Source organism: Chrysochloris asiatica, unplaced genomic scaffold (assembly GCF_000296735.1).
Source record: "Chrysochloris asiatica unplaced genomic scaffold, ChrAsi1.0 scaffold00164, whole genome shotgun sequence".
Taxonomy (NCBI): domain Eukaryota; kingdom Metazoa; phylum Chordata; class Mammalia; order Afrosoricida; family Chrysochloridae; genus Chrysochloris; species Chrysochloris asiatica.
Genome location: NW_006408682.1, coordinates 5,498,324 through 5,517,578, shown reverse-complemented (window position 1 = coordinate 5,517,578; position 19,255 = coordinate 5,498,324). Strand labels below are relative to the sequence as shown.

The 19,255-nt window shown below is 40.3% G+C and overlaps 1 protein-coding gene across 8 annotated transcripts in view; it reads right to left on the bottom strand.

Moving 5' to 3' along the window:
• Window positions 1–19,255, bottom strand: part of PARD3 (par-3 family cell polarity regulator) — an 888,439-nt gene that overhangs the window by 15,476 nt on the left and 853,708 nt on the right. For all 8 annotated transcript variants that reach the window (XM_006871245.1, XM_006871243.1, XM_006871244.1 and 5 more), the window contains one exon: window positions 3,591–3,718. In XM_006871245.1, coding sequence (XP_006871307.1) covers window positions 3,591–3,718 — 128 coding nt within the window. The remainder of the gene's footprint in view (window positions 1–3,590; window positions 3,719–19,255) is intronic.

Sequence of the window (19,255 nt, the reverse complement as noted above, 5' to 3'; positions counted from 1 at the left end):
GTGTAACATTAATCCTCTATAACGGCACTGGGGCACCAAACCAGAACACCAAAGTACCATATGTGTAACATTAATCCTCTATAACGGCACTGGGGGGTTGGTTAGGCATTGGACTGTTAACTGAAAGATCAGCGGTTCAAAGCCACCACTCACTTCATGGAAGAAAGATGAGGTTATCTGTTCCTGTAAAGATTTACAGTCTTGGAAACCCTATATTGTATTACTATGAATTCCACCACTCGTCTCTGTCGCACTGTGGTGGCTTGCATCTTTCTATATTACTGGAAGCTATGCCACAGGTATTTTCAATATCAGCAGGGTCACCTTTGGTAGGCAGGTTTCAGACTAAGACTAGGAAGAGAGAGAGAGATGGACTACTTCTGAATATTTAGCCACTGAAAACTTTATGACTAGAAGCAGAACATTGTTAGATTCAGTGCTGGATGATGAAAACTTTATGAATAGCACCAGAATATTGTCAGATATAGTGCTGGAAAATGAGCCTCTCAGGTTGGAAGGCACTTAAAATACGGTAGGAGAAAAGGTGCCACCTCAGAGTAGAGTTGAACATGATGATGCAAATGGAGTAAAGCTTTCGGGACCTTCATTTGCCAATGAGGCACAACTCAAAATGAGGAGAAACAGTTGTAAACATCCATTACAAATTGAACATGAAATGTATGAAGTGTAAATCAATCTAGGGAAATTGGAAGTTATCAAAATACAATGGATTGCATAAAAATCAATATCCTAGGCATTTAGTGAGCTGATATAGACTGGTATTGGCCATTTTGAATCAGACAATCATATGGTTTACTACAACAGAAATGGCAAATTGAAAAGGAATGGCATCACATTAATCAGCAAAAAGAGCATTTCAAGATCTAAAAGTACAATGTTGTCTGTGATAGGATAACATTCATAAGCCTACAAGGAAGACTGATAATATCACTATTATTCAAATTTATGCACCAAACACTAAAGCCAGTGATAATAAAACTGAAGAATTCTGTGAACTTCATCTGTCTGAAATTGATAAAACATGCAATCAAAATGTATTGATCATTAGAGGTGACTGGAATGCAAAGGTTGGAAACAAAGAGGAAGGATCAGTGATTGGAAAATATGGCCTTGGTGATAGAAATGATGCTGGAGATCACATGATAGAATTTTGCTTGCCCAATGACATATTCATGACAAATACCTTTTATAAACAGCATAAAAGATGATTATATATATATACATGGACTTCCCAAGAGGGAATATACAAAAATCAAATTGACTACATTTGTAGGAAGAGACAGTAGAAAAGCTCAATATCATCAGCCAAAATAAGGCCTCTCATCTATGACAAGAAATTAGACTGGAAGAAATCCATATTTATGCACAGCCCAAAGAGAGGTGACCCAATGGAATGCAAAAATCACTGAACAAAATCATTAATATCGCATCCAAGTAAAACTTTGCTGAATACAAAATATTACTGAAAATAATTCAAAAACAGCTGCTACAACACATGAATAGAGAAATTCAAGCCAGATTCAGAAGAGGTCATGGAACTAGGGATATCATTCTGACATCAGACGAGTCTTGGCTGAAAGAACAGAGTAACAGTTTACTTATGCTTTGTTGACTATGTGAATCATGAAAAACTATGGGTAATATTGCAAAGAGTGGGTATTTCAAAACACTTAATTGTGCACATGGTGAACCTGTACGTAGATTAAGAGGCAGCAGTGAGAACAGAACCACAGAATACTGAAGTTGTTTCAAATCAGAAAAGATGTGTGCTCAGGTTATATTCTTTCACCATACTTAATTCAATCTGTATGCTGAGCAAATAATCAGAGAAACTGGATTATATGAAGAAGAACATGGCATTAGGATTAGAGGAAGACTCATCAACAACCTGTGATATGTAAATGATACAACTTTGCTTTCTGGAACCAAAGAGGTCTTAAAATACTTACTAATGAAGATCAATATGGGTTGCACCTCAATGTAAAGAAAACAAAAATTCTCATAACCAGACCAATAAATAAAATTACGATAAATGAAGAAAAGTTTGAAGCTGTTAAAGACTTCATTTTACTTGGATCCTCAAGCAATACTCATGGAAGCAGCAGTCAAGAAATCAAATGACATATTGCTTTAGGCAAATGTGCTGAACAAGACCTCTTGAAGTGCTCAAGAGCAAAGACATCAGCTTGCTGAACCAAGCCATGGTATTTTCAATGGCCTCATGTGCATGTGAAAGTTGGACAATGACTATGGAAGGCTATAGGAGAACTGATGCATTTAAGTTATGGTGTTAGAAAAGAATATTGAAGGTACCATGGACTGCCAGAAGAACAAACAAATCTGTGTTGGAAAAAGTACAGCTAGAGAGCTCCTTAGAAACCAAGATGGCCAGACTTCATCTCTCGTACATCAGACATATTACGAGGAGAAGAACATCATGTTTGGTAAAGCGGAAGGGCAGTGAAGAGAGGAAGACCCCCAATGAAATGCCTTGACATAGTAGCGGCAGCAAATGGTTTAAGTGTCACAACAATTGTGAGCATGGCACAGGACTGGGCAGTATTTTTTTCAGTTGTGTATAGGGTAGCTATGAGTCAGAACTGACTTGAAGGCAGTGGTTTGGTTTTTATACTTTTACAGGGATCCCTGATGGTGTAGCAATTCATCTGCTACCAGAGGTTTGAACCCGCCAGCTGCCTTGGTCAAGATGAGACCATCTGCTTCCATATAAACAAATTAACAGTCTCAAAACCCTATGGAGCAGTTCTACTCTGTCCTATAGGATCGCTGAGTTGGAATCAACTCAATGACAGTAGGTTTGGTCTATTTTTATAGAGAACACACAGAGGTAGGTTCACTGGTAGAATGGTCACTTTCCATGTAGTGACCATTCAGTGCCTGACCAATGCACATGAAATGCAGCTACTACTTGTCTGTCAGTGAAGGCCTGGGCATTGCTTTAATGCTGAGTAGGTTCAGCGGCATATCTAGATGAAGAGAGACTAGGAATAAAAGCCTGGTGATCTACTTCCTAAAATCAGCCAGTAAAAACCTACGGATTACAATGATGTGATCCCCTTGTGTATGGGGTTGCCACAAATCTGAGGCTTGCTGGACAGCAGCTAACAACCACAACATACTTTTACAGCGCTCTACATTTTCCAAAGTATTGTTTAGTTATCCCACGAACTAAAGAAAATGAGAGTTATTTTTCCATTTTTCAGACAAAAAGACAGTTTTCTCTATGGCTAGCAAGTAGGGAACCAGTGCTGGAACTCAGGTCTGACTCCTAAACTCACTACCCATGTGTCCCGTAACTGCCCTTTCAGGTAGGGTGAACAAAGACATAAATAAATAAAAATGCTTGCATCTCCTTGAAACACCTTTCTTTCTAGGCTTCTTGCCATGGAGCAAAATGACATCTCCAACGACATACCATGATTTTCAGCCACCCACTGGCCAGTTCTTCTGGACTCTGTGCAAGTTATTAGGTCAATGGAAGTTTTGGAAGGAGGGATTTTCTAAAGGGCTGCGAGAACATGCACATTTAATAAAAAGAGTTGTCATACCGGGGCAGCGAGCTATACTGACGCTGGGCTTGCTGGAAACTCTCCCGCTCCTCTTGCCGCTGTCGCTGCATCTGGACCTCCACAGACACCGAGTGCCTGCCGCTCTGGGTGTAGGGCTTGGAGTTCGGCTAAAGGAGAAGAATGCAGAAACATATGTCTCATCATAACAAACATGGTTTCATCATAAATCTCATAGACTGATTTAGAAACATCTTGAATAGTCTCTGAGTTTTTGTTGATGGTGACTTCTTGTTTGCTTTTGGGTGTGTATTTGGAATTTTCCAAAAACCAACTTGTTTTTAAGAGGAAGACAATTACTCTTGTGACTCCTAATACTCAGTCATCTTAAATTTCAATTTTGGCTTTAGAATGCCATTTAAATTTGAGAGAAAAACCTGTTCAGTCTTTCAGTCTTCTTACTGAGGTTTGACAAATAATGATATTAGCTAAGAACTTACATTGCATAGATATAGATATACAGATTGAGAGAGAGAAAGAGAGAGAGAGAGAGAGAGAGAGAATGAATGTGTCCTGGTGTGGCACCATGGGTTAATGAGCTGGACTGCAAAGTCGGTTTGTTCAAGTTCACCAGCTCATCCTCAGAAACACTATACAGGGTCGCTATTGGTTGGAACTGACTCAATAGCACTTAACAAAAATTCTATATACACACATACATACATATATATGGTGTAGGTGCTGTAGGATCAGCACTGGACTGTGAACCACAAGGTTGGCAGTTCAAACCCAACTGCTCCTTGGAAACCCTATCCAGGCTTGCTTTAAGTTGGAACAGAATCGACAGCACTTAACAACAATACACACACAGCAAATGCAAGGTCAGTGAAGAGGAGATGAAGTTAGTGTCAAAAAAAAAAAAAAAAAGAAGGGAGGAAGAACAGAAAAGCTACAGTAGTTCACAAAGAGGAAGTCCATGGGTCCATGCTTGAAGGTCGACTATGCAGGGGAATTTTTTCCTTCACTGGCAGTTACATAAATTTTCCTGTAACAGTCTAGGACACAACATGCTGATTCTCCTTTTACTATGGGATGGCAGTTACGTTATGAACCAAGATTAGTTTAAACTGGGCTCTCTTGTTCATATCTAGTTCTCATCCAATCCATTATGCGGCCAAATGGAGAATAGAACACTCAACAAATGAATATGCTGAAAAGCTATTAGCTACTGGAACTAGTTATTATCAAAATAAAACAGCAACAAAAACAACCTCACTGCCATAGAGCTGATTCTAATTCACAGGGACCCTGGAGGACAGAGGAGGACTGTTCCACAGGGGTTCCAAGGCGTTAATTGTTTTATTTTTTTTCTCAAAGTTTTTATTGTGAATTAAGTGATAGTTTACATAGGAGAACATCAGCTTTACATCCATCCTACTGTATTTCGTTTCAATGCAATGATTACAATCCCCTCCATGCATCATCACTCAACAGCATTTGCTTCCATTCTGTCTGGTTTTTTTTTTTTTTTTGGATGTACACAGAAACACTCGGAATATATAACCAATCAAACAACCAAAGGACAGACCCTGCAAGCCTATCCCACGGATGCCAGCACACAGCCCCTCTCCCTCCCTGAGTCGAGCGTGCCCAGCCGCTCCATCTCTCCATGTCATCATCTCTGCCTCCATCGCTGACATCACTGCTTCTCTAGATAGAGTCCTGCACCCTGTTCTTCTACCTTGATGGTCCCAGGGTCTTCTGCTCCTGGACTGCAAGATCAACCACTCCCCTCCTTTTGTTATAAAGCATCTACCTTTATACTGGCAACAATCTCAATCAGTCCTGATAGCAATTATTCACTATTGAAACACAAGAGTCTTATCCCCACCTCCTTTCACCAGTCCCATCTAGACAGTGGTTTCCAACCACTCAGTGAAGTGTCTTCCTTTCCCCGCACCCTCTGAAACTACGCTCCCTCTTGAAAAATTGTAAGCCAGTCATTCCATGCCCTTGTAGCGCCCCCATTTTGGGTAGCCAATGTGTAAGTTGCCCATCCCTGTCAACCCTGTGTACCAAAGAGGTGGGAATGATCCACACTGCAAAGATCTGTTCCCTCTTTTAAGCAACTACATCCATAAGTATAGGTCAAGTTCATCAAATTGTAGTGCATTATATTTATTTTTCCCTCTTCTTTCTTCCTCTAGTTGACTTCTGATCATCCAGCCATTGAATTTACCCAATCCAATGGGTACTATCTACAAGTATGGGCATTCTTGTGCATCTCCCCTCACTTCATATCAGCTGGACGCTTCACTCTCCTCTGCTCTAGTCTTCTGTGGCCATGTCGCTGTCCATGTTATTGTTAAGTACCACAGAGTTGGTTCCGACTCATAGTGACCCTACATAGGGTTTCCTAGGCTGTAAATCTTTACAGGAGCAGAAAGCCTCACCTGTCTCCCATGGAACTGCTGGTAGTTTTGAACTGCCATTCTTGAGGTTAGCAGCCCAATTCGTAACCACTACGCTACCAGGAGTCCCTAGGTCTCACTATACTGTTGGCAAGGCTCTCATATTTACAGAACCAGACTGACACATCTTTCTACCACAGAGTAGGTAATGGGTTCAAATTACTGACCTTCTGGCTAGAAGCTGAGAACTTTAATTACTGCATCACAAGGGTTCCTTGTTGTTGTTGCTAAGTGTCATTGAGTCAATTCTGACTCATAGCAACTCTATCTATGTAGGGTTTCCAAAGAGCTGCTGGTAGGTCTGGGCTGCTGACTTGTAATCCAGTGCTTATCCTACAGCACCACACAAGGACAAGGACAATTTTACCTATTATTAATCTCAACAACAAATAACAATCACAACCCTAAGGAGCCCTGGTGGTGTGGCTGTTAAGTGCTTAACTGGTAACTGAAAGATCAGCAGTTCAGATCCATCAGCTACTTTAATGGGAGGAAGGATTACACCCTTGAACCTAGGGGGCAGCTCTACTCTGTCTTATATTGTTGGTATTGTTCCATCCATTTGGTTCCATTTCATAGATTGCCAAGAAGTGGCTGGTGGGTTTGAACTGCTGATCTTACAAATAGAAGTTCAATGATTATTCCACAAGACCTCACTCTGTCAGTATACGTCAGAATCAACTCGATGGTATCCAGAAGTCCCTAAAGGGGATTTTTCAATCGCTTTGGCTAAACATCTTATATAGCTGCTTTTTGGAAACCCTATTCAGGTTTGCTAGGAGTTGGAAACAACACAACAGCACTTAACAACAACAAAGTAAATACCAACAGTTTCAGTGTAGGGTAAGTACTGGACGGTTAACCACAAGGTCAGCTGCTCACATCCAACATCTGCTCCTCAGAAAGCCTTACCAGGGTTGCTATGAGTCAGAACCAACTCAACGGCACTTAACAACAAAGCTAAATACTAGAAACCCTTGTGTGGTGCATGGTGTAGCCATCAGTTCATTTGATGTACCAAAATCCCCATGCAATTGGATCGAGACAGACAGAAAAGAAAGACAGAAGCATCCTGAGGAAGAATACATTCAATGGCACAAGGCCAAAACAGCAACAGGTATAAACCAAGTCCCTATAGATGTTTCAACTTTTGACTTTCAGTTGTTAGATTACTTTCTGGATCTTTAGATTATCTTCTAGACTGCACCATTTGAAACAAAAGTCAGTCTCCTCAAGAGAGAACAATACCTCTAACTTTACAAAACATCCCAAAACACATTATCATGGCCTCAGTGACAAACTCTTAAGAAATCTTTTCGCTGCTTGCTAACCTCTGCCTCCCTCTTTGTGTTATGCAACATTGTGCAATAGGCATATTCTGAGGGAAGAAAGCCTGTTACAATAAAGTTATTGATTTTCTCTTAGAGTTGAAAGTCAATGGCAGACTTTGACTGGGTAATAATTTCCTAAAATAACGGAGTCTTAGCATTCATCTGGAGAGTTGTAAGATAACATGTTGGTTTGTTACCTAAAGAATGGCTCCTATGGTTGGCTTTTGTCTGGAGAGAAATCAAGTACCCTCTTTTGTTCTCTTTCTGCCTGGCGAGCACAATCTAATTTGTTGGTAGGCAATAATAAAGCAATATACAGGGCAAAAATTTCAAAGCATATGGGCATAGTCAGTGAGCATATTAAAAATATCCCGATACAAAAATAATGTGTGAGGAGATTAGGCTTTACAATACCCCAGTCTCTACTAGTAGATGTTTATAACCACACTCATTGGAACAAATGTGTGTTCAGAGACCCGCTCCACAACACAGTTCAAATAACACATCAGTGGTGCCTTCAGCAAGAAAAACACTTCACTGAGTGAGTTCTGCTTATGCAAACAAAGCATCAAGGATTGTTCATCAACTACATTAATGGAGACAGACATTCTTTCCCATTACATTTGATGAGGCTGGCCAAAAAGGAAACAAAGCTTTTTCATTTTCAGGGTGAGCCGCGGTATGCCTGAAAGAAGCCATTGGATAGAGGGAAAGCCAAGTAAGAAAATACTCTACGATTTCTGTGAGGGCCTCAAAAAAGAACCAGATTTTTCTTTTTTACTCAGCGTAAGCTATATTCGTGTGTCAAGCAGTCTTGAAAGACCTGGCGTTCTGTTGCAAGATTTAGCAACCAGCTTTCTAAGCTCATGCTGTTCAGTGACACACTGTTTGTGGAGATGTGAAAAGAAAATGCAAGGTCTTGTAGAAATTTCAGGTGTATTTTTAAGTTGTTTCTCTCCCAGAGGCCTGAACATTTGATTCTGACAGAGGAAAAAGAAGTTGAAAAGCTTGTGTTTCCTCAACTGTATGTCTGCTGACACTGTTCACCTCAAACCTTATCAGTTGGAAGCATTTAGTTGGGTCCTGACAAACCCCAATAAAGGAATTATCTTCACATGGGTCTCGCAAACTTAAAATGAGGGAATGAATTTGGCATCAGCAAACTGACATATTTCATATGATCATGCTTAGTATGATGAAACTCACCATTATAGTTACGTCATTTCTTTCAGCGCATGCTAAAGAGACAGATTATTAAAAAGAAACACCCAGATCTTGAAGATAAAACTTTAAGGGGCCACAAAATTTCAAGGGAGTTTGCATTCATGACGAGCCCATGTTGTTGTTGTTATGTGCCATCGAGTCGGTTCTAACTCATAGCAACCCTGTGTAGAATTTCTAGGAGTGGTTGGTACAACAGACCATGCAGTTAAAACCAACCTTGGGGCCCAGCGTTTATCCTACAGCACCACACCAACATTTGTTGTTGTTAAGTGCTGTCAAGGTGGTTCCGACTCGTAGCGACCCTGTGTAGGGTTTCCACGGAGCAACTGATGGGTTTCAGCTGCTGACCTTGTGGTTGACAGTCAAATGCTGATCCTACAGTGCCACACCAGGAGTCCTGACCAGCCCAGAGCAACAATTAAGTCAATTTATCCAGGCAAGATTTACACTTGACCTGACTCTAAAATAACCTCTCTAGTTGACAATTTCAGTGATGATCTCATAAAAATGTAAATTGTGGGAAGAGTATTACAATTGACAATCTTGACTTTTAAATACCATGGCTTCAGTCCCTGAGGCACAAACAGAAGAACATATGATTCCAAAATCACAAAAATAAAAGAAAGAAATGAAGAGAGCGCTAATTTGTATCCCAGAGAGAAGTGCATGTTTTCCAATGAACAGCAACTGAAAAAACAAAGCAACCTCTACAGGAAAATAGGCGTGTAAGCCTGCTTGGAATAATTCTGGTGCTTCACCAGATAAACAAGATAAGCACTGTTTTAACAGTGCAAATTACAAATCACCCTGGTCTTGTTTGTGATGAAATTGGTGACAAGCGATGACCTTTTAAATAATAAAGTGGCCATGGTTACCAAGGCCATAATAACAATAGAGGTTGCAAGACAGAAATAAATACATGATTATCTATTACACAGTACAATGGAAAGCTATGATAGGGGAATCTTTTCATGGCTTGTGTTTAAAACCACAAGTGAAAGCTACACGAACAACAAAGCACAGGTCTGTAAGTTAAGGGAGGCTAAGGAGTCCTGGTGTGGCACTGTGGGTTAATGCGCCAGACTACAAAGCCCTTTGAACTGCAAGGTCGGCGGTTCAAGCTCACCAGCTGCTCCTTGGAAACCCTATACAGGGTCGCTATGGGTCAGAATTGACTCCACAGCACTTAACAACAACAACAAGAAGAAGCTCTGTTATCGTGTGGTTATGAGTTGGGCTGCTAACCTCAAGATTAGCAGTTGGAAACTACCAGTGGTTCCACAAAAGACAGATGAGCCTTTCTGCTCCCTTAAAGATTTATAGCCTTACAAACCCTACAGGGTCACTATGAGTCAGAAATGACTCCATGGCACACCACTACCACCACCACCACCATAGGCTTTGAGTGTCACCAGTATAAGACTAAATATTAAAAATGGGTACCGCATATAGTGCTTCACTGAATTATTTAAGGTATGAAGCATTTTTCTCAATTAAATGACATCATTTTTGCTTTTCAAAAAAATAAAATAAAAATGGAAAGTAGAAAAAAATAAAAGAGTATATAAGATAGTACACTAAAGGACAAAACTCAGTGTACACAGTACAAATTTCAGTACTAATTAAACAAGCAAGCTCATAGCTACTGACTCGAGGACAACTCGCGGTGAGCCTGGGTTTGTAGAATAGAAATGTACTTCGTAGGGTTGTAATATAAAAGTATATGCGATGCTAAATTTTATTTTATCAAAGTATAAAATTTATATGAAACATTAAAAAATTCGTACATCGGTACCGACTCGATGGCACCTAACAACAACAAAAACATACTTAGGAAAGGAGCTCTAGTAGCATAGTAGTTACGAGTCAGGCTGCTATCCTCACAGTCAGCAGTTCGAAACTATCAGCCATTCTGCTGGAGAAAGATGAGGCTTTCTGCTCCCACAAAGATTTACAGCCTTGGAAACATTATATATGATCACTATGAGTCGGAACCGACTCCACGGCACATCGCCACCACAACCGTGCATATGTGTTTGCATATATATGGAGTCCTGATGGTACTATAGGATAAGCACTGGACTGCTAACATCAAGGCTGGTGGTTCAAAGCCACCAGCCACTCCATGTAAGACAGATGAGGCTTTCTACTCCCACAAATATTTACAGCCTTGGAAACCCTATACAGCATCCATCACTATTAGTGAGAAAGTGGGAAATGAATCAACGGCAGGTTTGTTTTATGAGTTTGGAGATTATATATATATACACACACACATGCACATATATGTATGTATTGTGAAGTGCTGCACAATCAATTCTGACTCATATTAACACTGTATAGGGTTTCCAAGACACAACTGGTAGGTTTGAACCACCAACATCATGATTAGTAATCCAATGCTTATCCTATGATGTCACAGGGCTCCATATAGATTGCTAACCACAATATAGTGTTCAAACCCACCAGTCATTCCTCAGAAACCCTATACAGGGTCACTATGAAGCAGAACAGACTCCACAGCACTTAATAACAACAATGTATGTATGTATGTATGTATGTATGTATGTATGTATGTATGCATGTATGTGTATATGTGTATAGTTGGAATCCTGGCATCGTGCTGCAGAATAAACACTGAACACGGTTGGTCGTTCAAACCCACCAACTGTTCCTTGGAAACCCTATGTCGGGTCACTATGAGTCAAAACCAACTTGAAGGCACTTAGCAACATATTGTTGTTGTTAAGTGCCGTCGAGTCGGTTCCGACCCATAGCGACCCTGTACAGGGTTTCCAAGGGTGTAAATCTTTACGGGAGTAGAAAGCCACATCTTTCTCCCGCGGAGCAGCTGGTAGTTTCGAACCGCTGACCTTAAGGTTCGCAGCCCGATTCGTAACCACTACGCTACCAGAGCTCCTTACATATACATAGTTACAAATAATTTCTGATAGGCAAAAATCTTTAAATTGTCACATATGCACAAGGGCATGTATACACCAAAACCAAGACCAAATCCACTGCCACATAATCAGTTTGACTTGTAGAAACCACTAGGACAGTAGAACTGCCCCATCAGGTTTCCACAGCTGTAGATCTTTATGGAAGCAGCTGCCACAAGTTTCTCCCTTGGAGCAACTCTTGGGTTCCAATTGTTGACTTTTCGGTTAGCGGCCAAGTACTTTAACCATTGTGCCACCAGGACTCCTCAGGGCATGTATTGAAAAAATAAACTAGAATGCAAGCAATTTGTGACTAAAAACCTTTGATGAAGACAATGGGGATGCAGACAGCACGACAGTGATAACAAAAAACCCAGTGATAACCCTTTCAGATTTGGAGGCCTGATTTCAGCAATTGAAATACAAAATGCTAAGTCAAGAATTTAGAGTAGGGTGTGTACAACACTTTTCATGTCATTATACTCGGGACACAGAGGACATTATTCTTTAAAAACGGTCACTTGTCAATATTAGTAACTATTTTAGACTCATTCATAACTTTTCAACAAAACAAAGTTGACTTTTGTCTATCCTGCCCTCCCATTCCTCCCATTACAGACTATACTTATAAAACTATCGATTGAACTCTTGTGGGTTCTGAATGTCGAAAAGCTTAATTGCTACTAATGATGTTTGTAATGGGTGAAAAATCTGCAGAGCCGGCTGATTTCCCTCATAAAGTTTTTATAAATGCGTGTTTTGGTCTTAACACTGTGTTTGTCTCCCTCTCATCTTTTTCAGTCAGTCCTTGGATCTATTTCTCCCCCACTTAAGCTTTCCTATTTTAAGCACCAGGTACACTGAAAATGAAGAGCAGCTCTGCAAACAGGCTGGGCCCTCCGGTGCCCTAGGATGCTGTGGTTGTTAAATGCCACTGAGTTGGTTCCGACTCATAGTGGCCCTATATAGGGTTTCTGAGGAGCAGCTGGTGGGTTTGAACCACTGACTGTGAGGCAAGCAGCCCAGTGCACATCCTATAGTTCTTAAGTTCCTACTGACGGAGTCCTCTGTGAGTAGAAGGTCCTCAGAGATTCTTCGAATGTGTGACTGGTACTGCTTGCTATAAGAATAGCTTCCTGCATGTGTCTTTCTAAGGGAAATGATTTCTCCCCAGTTTGAGCTGGAACAACATTCACTGAAAGGCTGTCAGCTAAGAAGACAGTGTCTGACTTCAGGCCTGGAGGCCCACTAACAGGAAAGGACACCAGATACCTACTTAAGTCATTTAAAAAAAAAAAAAAAATGAAAAAGAAAACCATCATTTTCTCAAATTGCCTAGGAATATGGAAGGCAATCTAGAGAACAGGGTGGCTATGGTCTGTGGACAGACGTTCCAATTAGAGCAGGTGAAACCCTAAAAGGGCAAGCTGAGCCCTTAAACATCTAAGGCCGGAAAAACGAAGCAAAGGACGGATTTTATTTGTTTAAGACAGACAGCTAGAAAGAGAGCTTGGGGGAGAAGAGGATCTTCACATAGCTGAGTATCAATTTTCTATCTGAAGGACTAAACTACTTTCAGTCACGACCAACCTGGGATGGAAAGGATTTAGCAATATAGCTATTAAAGGCTCCATTATCCCATCTATCAATCGTCTCAGCCAGCAAGTCTCCTTGTGGGCAACACTCAGGTATCTGCAAAGTTTTAACAGCATACTGTACTTATGTCTGCAGCCTGCAATTTAATTCTTTTAAAAGCAACACTAAGTCCTGTTCATATTTGAGCTCTGTGATAATAACCCTAACCTCAGCTATTGTTCCATTATCTTAAGGAAAGATTTAAAGTAACTTACTGCTTTATTTATGTGGCATCTGGCACTACATGAAGAAGGGTCGCTTTTTTTTTAATCCTCCTCTTACTCAACTTGGGAGAGAATTCACTTCAATTATGGAGCTAAGGAAATGTTCTGGGCCTGTGCTCATCTAAAGACCTTTTGTACCACAAATCGGCTCCCTTAGGCCCAAACATCATTTTGAACAAAAGTCCAGAAAGAGGAGCATTCGTACTGCAGGAATTCAGAGAGAACATATTAAAAGGGGATGAACTGAAAAGGGCTACTTGGAGGAAATTTGTGCAGCATCCCTCTTTCTATGTAAAGTAATTGGTTTGGATATTCTGCTATATGGCTGCACTTTGTGTGTGGGCATTTCTAACAAGCACTACAATTTTACCTAATATGGTCTGCATTGTACACACAGCTTGATGATGAATTTATGGCTCTTTGCAGCTAAAATGATTACAAATCATTCCAGCAGGTGAGATCATGGACTCATCCTTTCCAAATGCAATGGCTGTTCAAGGTCAGGATACATATGGGAAAAAACAATCAAGCATATTCAAGGCCCATTTTGTAAAACAGATAATAAAAACCATAGACCAAGGTACAGTTTGAAGCAATAAGCAGCTTTTATAATAGCAACAATGAGAATTCATATGAAAATTACAACACTAAGAGGAATTACAATCACTGTAAGTTCATTTACATGACCAGAGAGTGGCAAGATCTTGACTGCTTGAACAAGAGAAAATAAAAAAGGAAAGGGTCAACGTCTGACCCTCAATTTGGGAAATTATTCCATTGCTAAGGTAATCAGCTTGTCAACCAAAAAATTCCCTGTCCACTTATTACAGGAAGCAATAATACAAGCCAAGTTGTCTATCTAAAGTTGCTATGGCATTTTGATATACAATAATTTGGCCTATGACCTTCAGTAGTTGAGTTTCCAAATGTACACGATTTTCTGAGATGTTTTTCCCTACCATGATTATTCATTTTAAGGAATAAGCAACATAGAAACATATGCCAACACATTTTATTCACACTGCCCCCATTTAAAAAAAAAAAAAAAAAGAGTCTTATTAAGAAAACAAAATGAATATCAAATCATGTTCATATCTCTCAATGAGAAACAGCTGGAGCTAAGAAGCAGAAAATGTTCATTTAGACTCAAACATAGAAATTCTGCATGTGGACATAATGCCAGCAATCAGAAATAAATTCACTGATCTTAGTTTCTGTGGTGGCACTGTAGGATAAAGCACTGGACCGCAGGGTAGGTTTGAACCGCAAGGCCTGTGGTTCAAACCCACCAGCCGCTCCTGGGAAAGCTTATACAGGGTGGTTATAAATCAGACCCAACTCAATGGCACTTAACAACAACAGTTCTTAAAGATATGTTTTCCTATTTTTCTCAGTTATATATTTAAAATAAATTGCAACTTCAAAGAGGTTTTCTCTCAAGCCTTTCTCGATAACCCAAAAGTGATTTGGATGTCACTTTTCTATGCTTCTCAACACTCCAAGCATACTGTTGGGGTATTTATTAGCTGTGCCAAGTCGACTTGGACCACTGGCAACCTCATTCATGCAGCGTACAACTGCACCTTAGGTTTTCAAGGTTGTGACTTTTTAGAAGCAGATTGTCAGTTCTGTCTTCCAAGACGCCTCTGGGTGGTTTTCAACGACCAACCTTTATGTTTTTGTTGTTGTTAAGTACTGTGGAGTTGGTTCCTACTCATAGTGACCCTGCGCAGGGTTTCTGAGGCTGTAAATCTTTATGGGAGCAGAACGCCTCATCTTTCTCCCACGGAACCACTGGTAGTTTCGAACTGCTGACGTACAGGTTGGCAGCCCGACTCGTAACCACTACGCTACCAGAGCTCTTAACCTTTATATTAGTATAGTCCAATATTTAACCATCCAGGAACTCCGATCATACCACTTCTAAACTAGCGTTTACTTACCCTCAGCTAGCCTGTGCAGTTCTCAAAACATTCTTTTCCTCCCATCTTTGCTTTCCAGCCTCAAACATGCTGCCTAATTGATTCCAACTTTTAATGACCCCTTATAGAATTTCCAGAAGTCCTGGTTGGCGCTGTGGGTTAACGCGCTGGACTGCAATGTCGGTTTGAACTGCAAGGTTGGTTGGTGTTCAAGCTCACCAGCCACTCCTTGGAAACTCAATACAGGTTGCTATGGGTCGGAACTGACTCAATGGCACTTAACAACAACACAGGTTTCTGAGGCTGCAAATCATTACAGGAGACAAAAGTCTCCTCTTCTGAAGGAGCAGCTGGTGGGTTTGAACTGCTGACCATGTGGCTAGCAGCAGTTCAGTGCTTATCCTGTGGTGCCACCAGGAGTCCTTCAAACATGACTTCTTGTTATTATCGTTAATTGCTATCAAGTTAGTCCCAGCTCATAGCAACACTATATAGAGTTTCCAAGGCTTTAAATCTTTGCAGAAGCAGAAATCTCATTTTCCTCGGGTGGAGGGACTGGTAGGCTCCAATGGCGACTTTGTGGTTCACAGTCCAGTGCTTATCCTAGGGCACCAAAGCACTCCCTCAAACTTGACTTGACCATAGTAAACACTTGGTAAGTTTGATGGATTTAATAATTAATTAGAGGATAAATGTTGTAAAGACACTTGTCTGAAATCCAGAATCCCAAAAGAAGTAAAATGGCATGATGCTACTCCTGGTGTATGGTGTAGGGGACAGGAAGGAGGACCCACAGCGGGATTTTGCCAGGTTGGAATGTGTATGAAAATGACTTTCATTTGCTGTTTTCTCCTTCGGTTTGACATTGTGTTAATTATTCGTTTTAGTTCTTTGTTCAAATGTAAGTAGTTAAGAATATTTACCACACAGTACAAAAGAACCTTGCTTTAAGAAATATCATAGGTATTTCATGCCAAACAGAGTAAGTATATTAACATTCAGTCTGTGAAGGACTTGGTTTACGTGATAGTCTAGAAAAGTGAACTACATCTTTATTCTGGAAAACAACAATAGCAATGTTAATATTGTTATAGAGTAGTGTTGTAGAGAAGGAGTTCTGGTAGTGTAGTGGTTACAAATCGGGCTGTGAACCTTAAGGTCAGCGGTTCGAAACTACCTGCCGCTCTGTGGGAGAAAGATGAGGCTTTCTGCTCCCGTAAAGATTTACACCCTCGGAAACCCTGTACAGGGTCGCTATGGGTCGGAACTGACTCCACGGCACTTAACAACAACAACAAGTGTTGCAGAAGACACTTAAAATATATCTCAGATACTAGGTCACTGAAATTGTTTCATAATCTCCTACTGGCAGGGCCGCCTTGATTTCATGAGGGGATCTTACCAGTGAACACTGACTCCATAATAATATCACTTACCTGTCCTAACCCCCATCCACCTCACCTGAATGAAGGTCAAGTATTTCAAACAGTATCGCTTCTCTCATTTTTCCTTCTCTTTTTGTCCATAGAATTAATTAAATCCTTAAGAATTAAATTATTAAATCCATAGAATTAAGCTTCCCCAAACTCCAATTTGACCACAGAATTCTTGGATCAGAAACCTTTATAAAGCTTCTTACTTTGTGTAGATTAATGTCATAGGGGTGTTGGGTTTTAGAACCATAAAGGTCTATGTAGATCATCTAGACTCTAGAGCAGTGCTTCTCAAAGTTAAGCAGGTATCAGAAGAACTTGGAGGCCCTGTTAAAACCCAGATTCCTCTGGGCCCCTTCCACAGACATTCAGATTCCATAGGTCTGAGGTAGGGCCCAATAATTTGCATGTATAACCAGCTCCCAGGTGATGTTGAAGGTGCCAGTGAAGGACCCCATTTTGAGAAGCTCTGATGTATAGCAGCAGTTACCGGGATCCAAGGAAGCCTCTGTATGAACCAGTAGAGCTCTACTCATATTTGCATCTACTTTAACAAAGGATTTCAAGACTGACCATCTGTTATTTACTCTAACCTTTGTTTACAAATAAGGAAACTGAAAACCAGAAAGTCAGAACACCTGGCTACTGGGGTAGATATTCTTTCTTTGCACCAACATTTCAAATGTTCCATCTAGCATTGAAAGCTTCTGCACTGTAGGACCAGCGTTGGATGATTACCCCAAGGCTGGAGGTTCAAACTCGCCATTGCTCCTCGGAAACCCTATACAGGGTCACTATGAGTCACAACGGACTCAATGGCACTTAATAACAACTACAATTCTACCTTTTTCTTTCTCTTCAACATGACCAACCTCTAAGTTCAATTTTCACTGAACTATTTACTCTTCCTCAAAGAAATGAGAATCATTTTCTATTCTAGCTATTCTAATATCATTCTCCCTCTGCTTTTACAAATAGCTATTGCTGTAGTATGCAAATAACAGATAGACAGCCTATTGATATTTTTGCCTCCCCTGCTCCCTGTACCCTGCAAAAATCCACTGCCATCAAGTAGATTCCAACTCATAAGAACCCACATAGGACAGAGTGGAAGTTCTCCTTAGGCTCACCAAGACTGTGATTCTTTACAGCCTCATCTTCCCCCATGGAGCAGCTGGTGGGTTTGAACAGCAGAGTGGTTAGCAGTGCAATGCCTAACCCACAGTACCACCAGGAGTCCTTCCCCTCCCTCCCCCAACCCAACCAGCTATTCTTGTAAATATTCTATACTTATTTTTTAAAGGAATAGGTGTAAAAAAAAAAAAATTTAGCATAGTGCACTTAAAAAAAAAAATCTTGGGGAGGGGAGTGAAAGGGACACGGTTGGCCAAAAAGAAAAACAAAAAAGAATAATCATGTTATTTGCCTAAAAATATAGTATATTTCCATCACTCTGACTTGAATCTGTCATGTTTTCGATACTAATTTCTCCTGTACTTCAATAATTCAATGCATGGCTGGCTACACCTCGATATCATAATAGAATTGGGTCACCTCCAACATCTGAGATCTCCCAAAATACTTTTTTTTTTTTTTAAATAGAAAAAAAGCTACAACTTCCTCAGCCTCTCTGTCCCAATGCTACCTAGCTGTCTATATTATATTAACCCCATCATATTAACCCCTAGACCCCTGATCTCTACTCCCTTCCAGGGCATCAGGATAACCCTTCTTTGAGCTGCCTTTGCCGCACTCTTCAGACTAAGAGGACAGTTCCCATGTTTAGCCATTTCACTCATCTTACAATTACGGTGTCTTTCTTGATTTTCTGCCATGTCTGTCTTCTCAATCCCAATCCTCTAGTATTTTTGTTCATAGTCACATTACCATGTTGCTTGACTTTACTAAAATGCATGTTATCTTTCTTCATCTAGGTTTTCCTACTTACAAGGCTTCTTGCTCATTCCTAATGGACTCTTTATCAAGTTTCTTACAGAGATTCTTCAAAATTCCCATCATCCCCAACCCCAAATCCATTCCAATGGCTCTTCTTCCCAGAACTGCCACAACCTCTGGAGTAAAATACAAGATCAGAGCACAACTCTAAACTAGATTCTGTACGACGCGCATGCCACAGTGTGCGATTTCAACTTCATACTGTGTACCATGAGATGTCATTCATGTCAGCCTTAAAAGATAACTCTAGAGATAAATGGAAGATAGATGAGAATTGGGATGTAAGCACATAAATTAGAAAGATGCAGCACACACACAAAAAGAATGAGGGGAAAGTAAGAAACAAGGAATACTCAACACTGAACTTTGTGCACAGCAGATACACAACATATTTACTGAGCTAACTTACAGGGGCTCTCTTATTCTGATAAAAATATATCTATAGAAAATAATTTAGAAAACTTTAAAAAGATGCATTATTAAAAGTAAAAGTACTTTTTCTATGACTTTTCATAAGGCAATAAATACAATAATGCAATGGACAGATGGTGCAACAAGAAATAAAATGA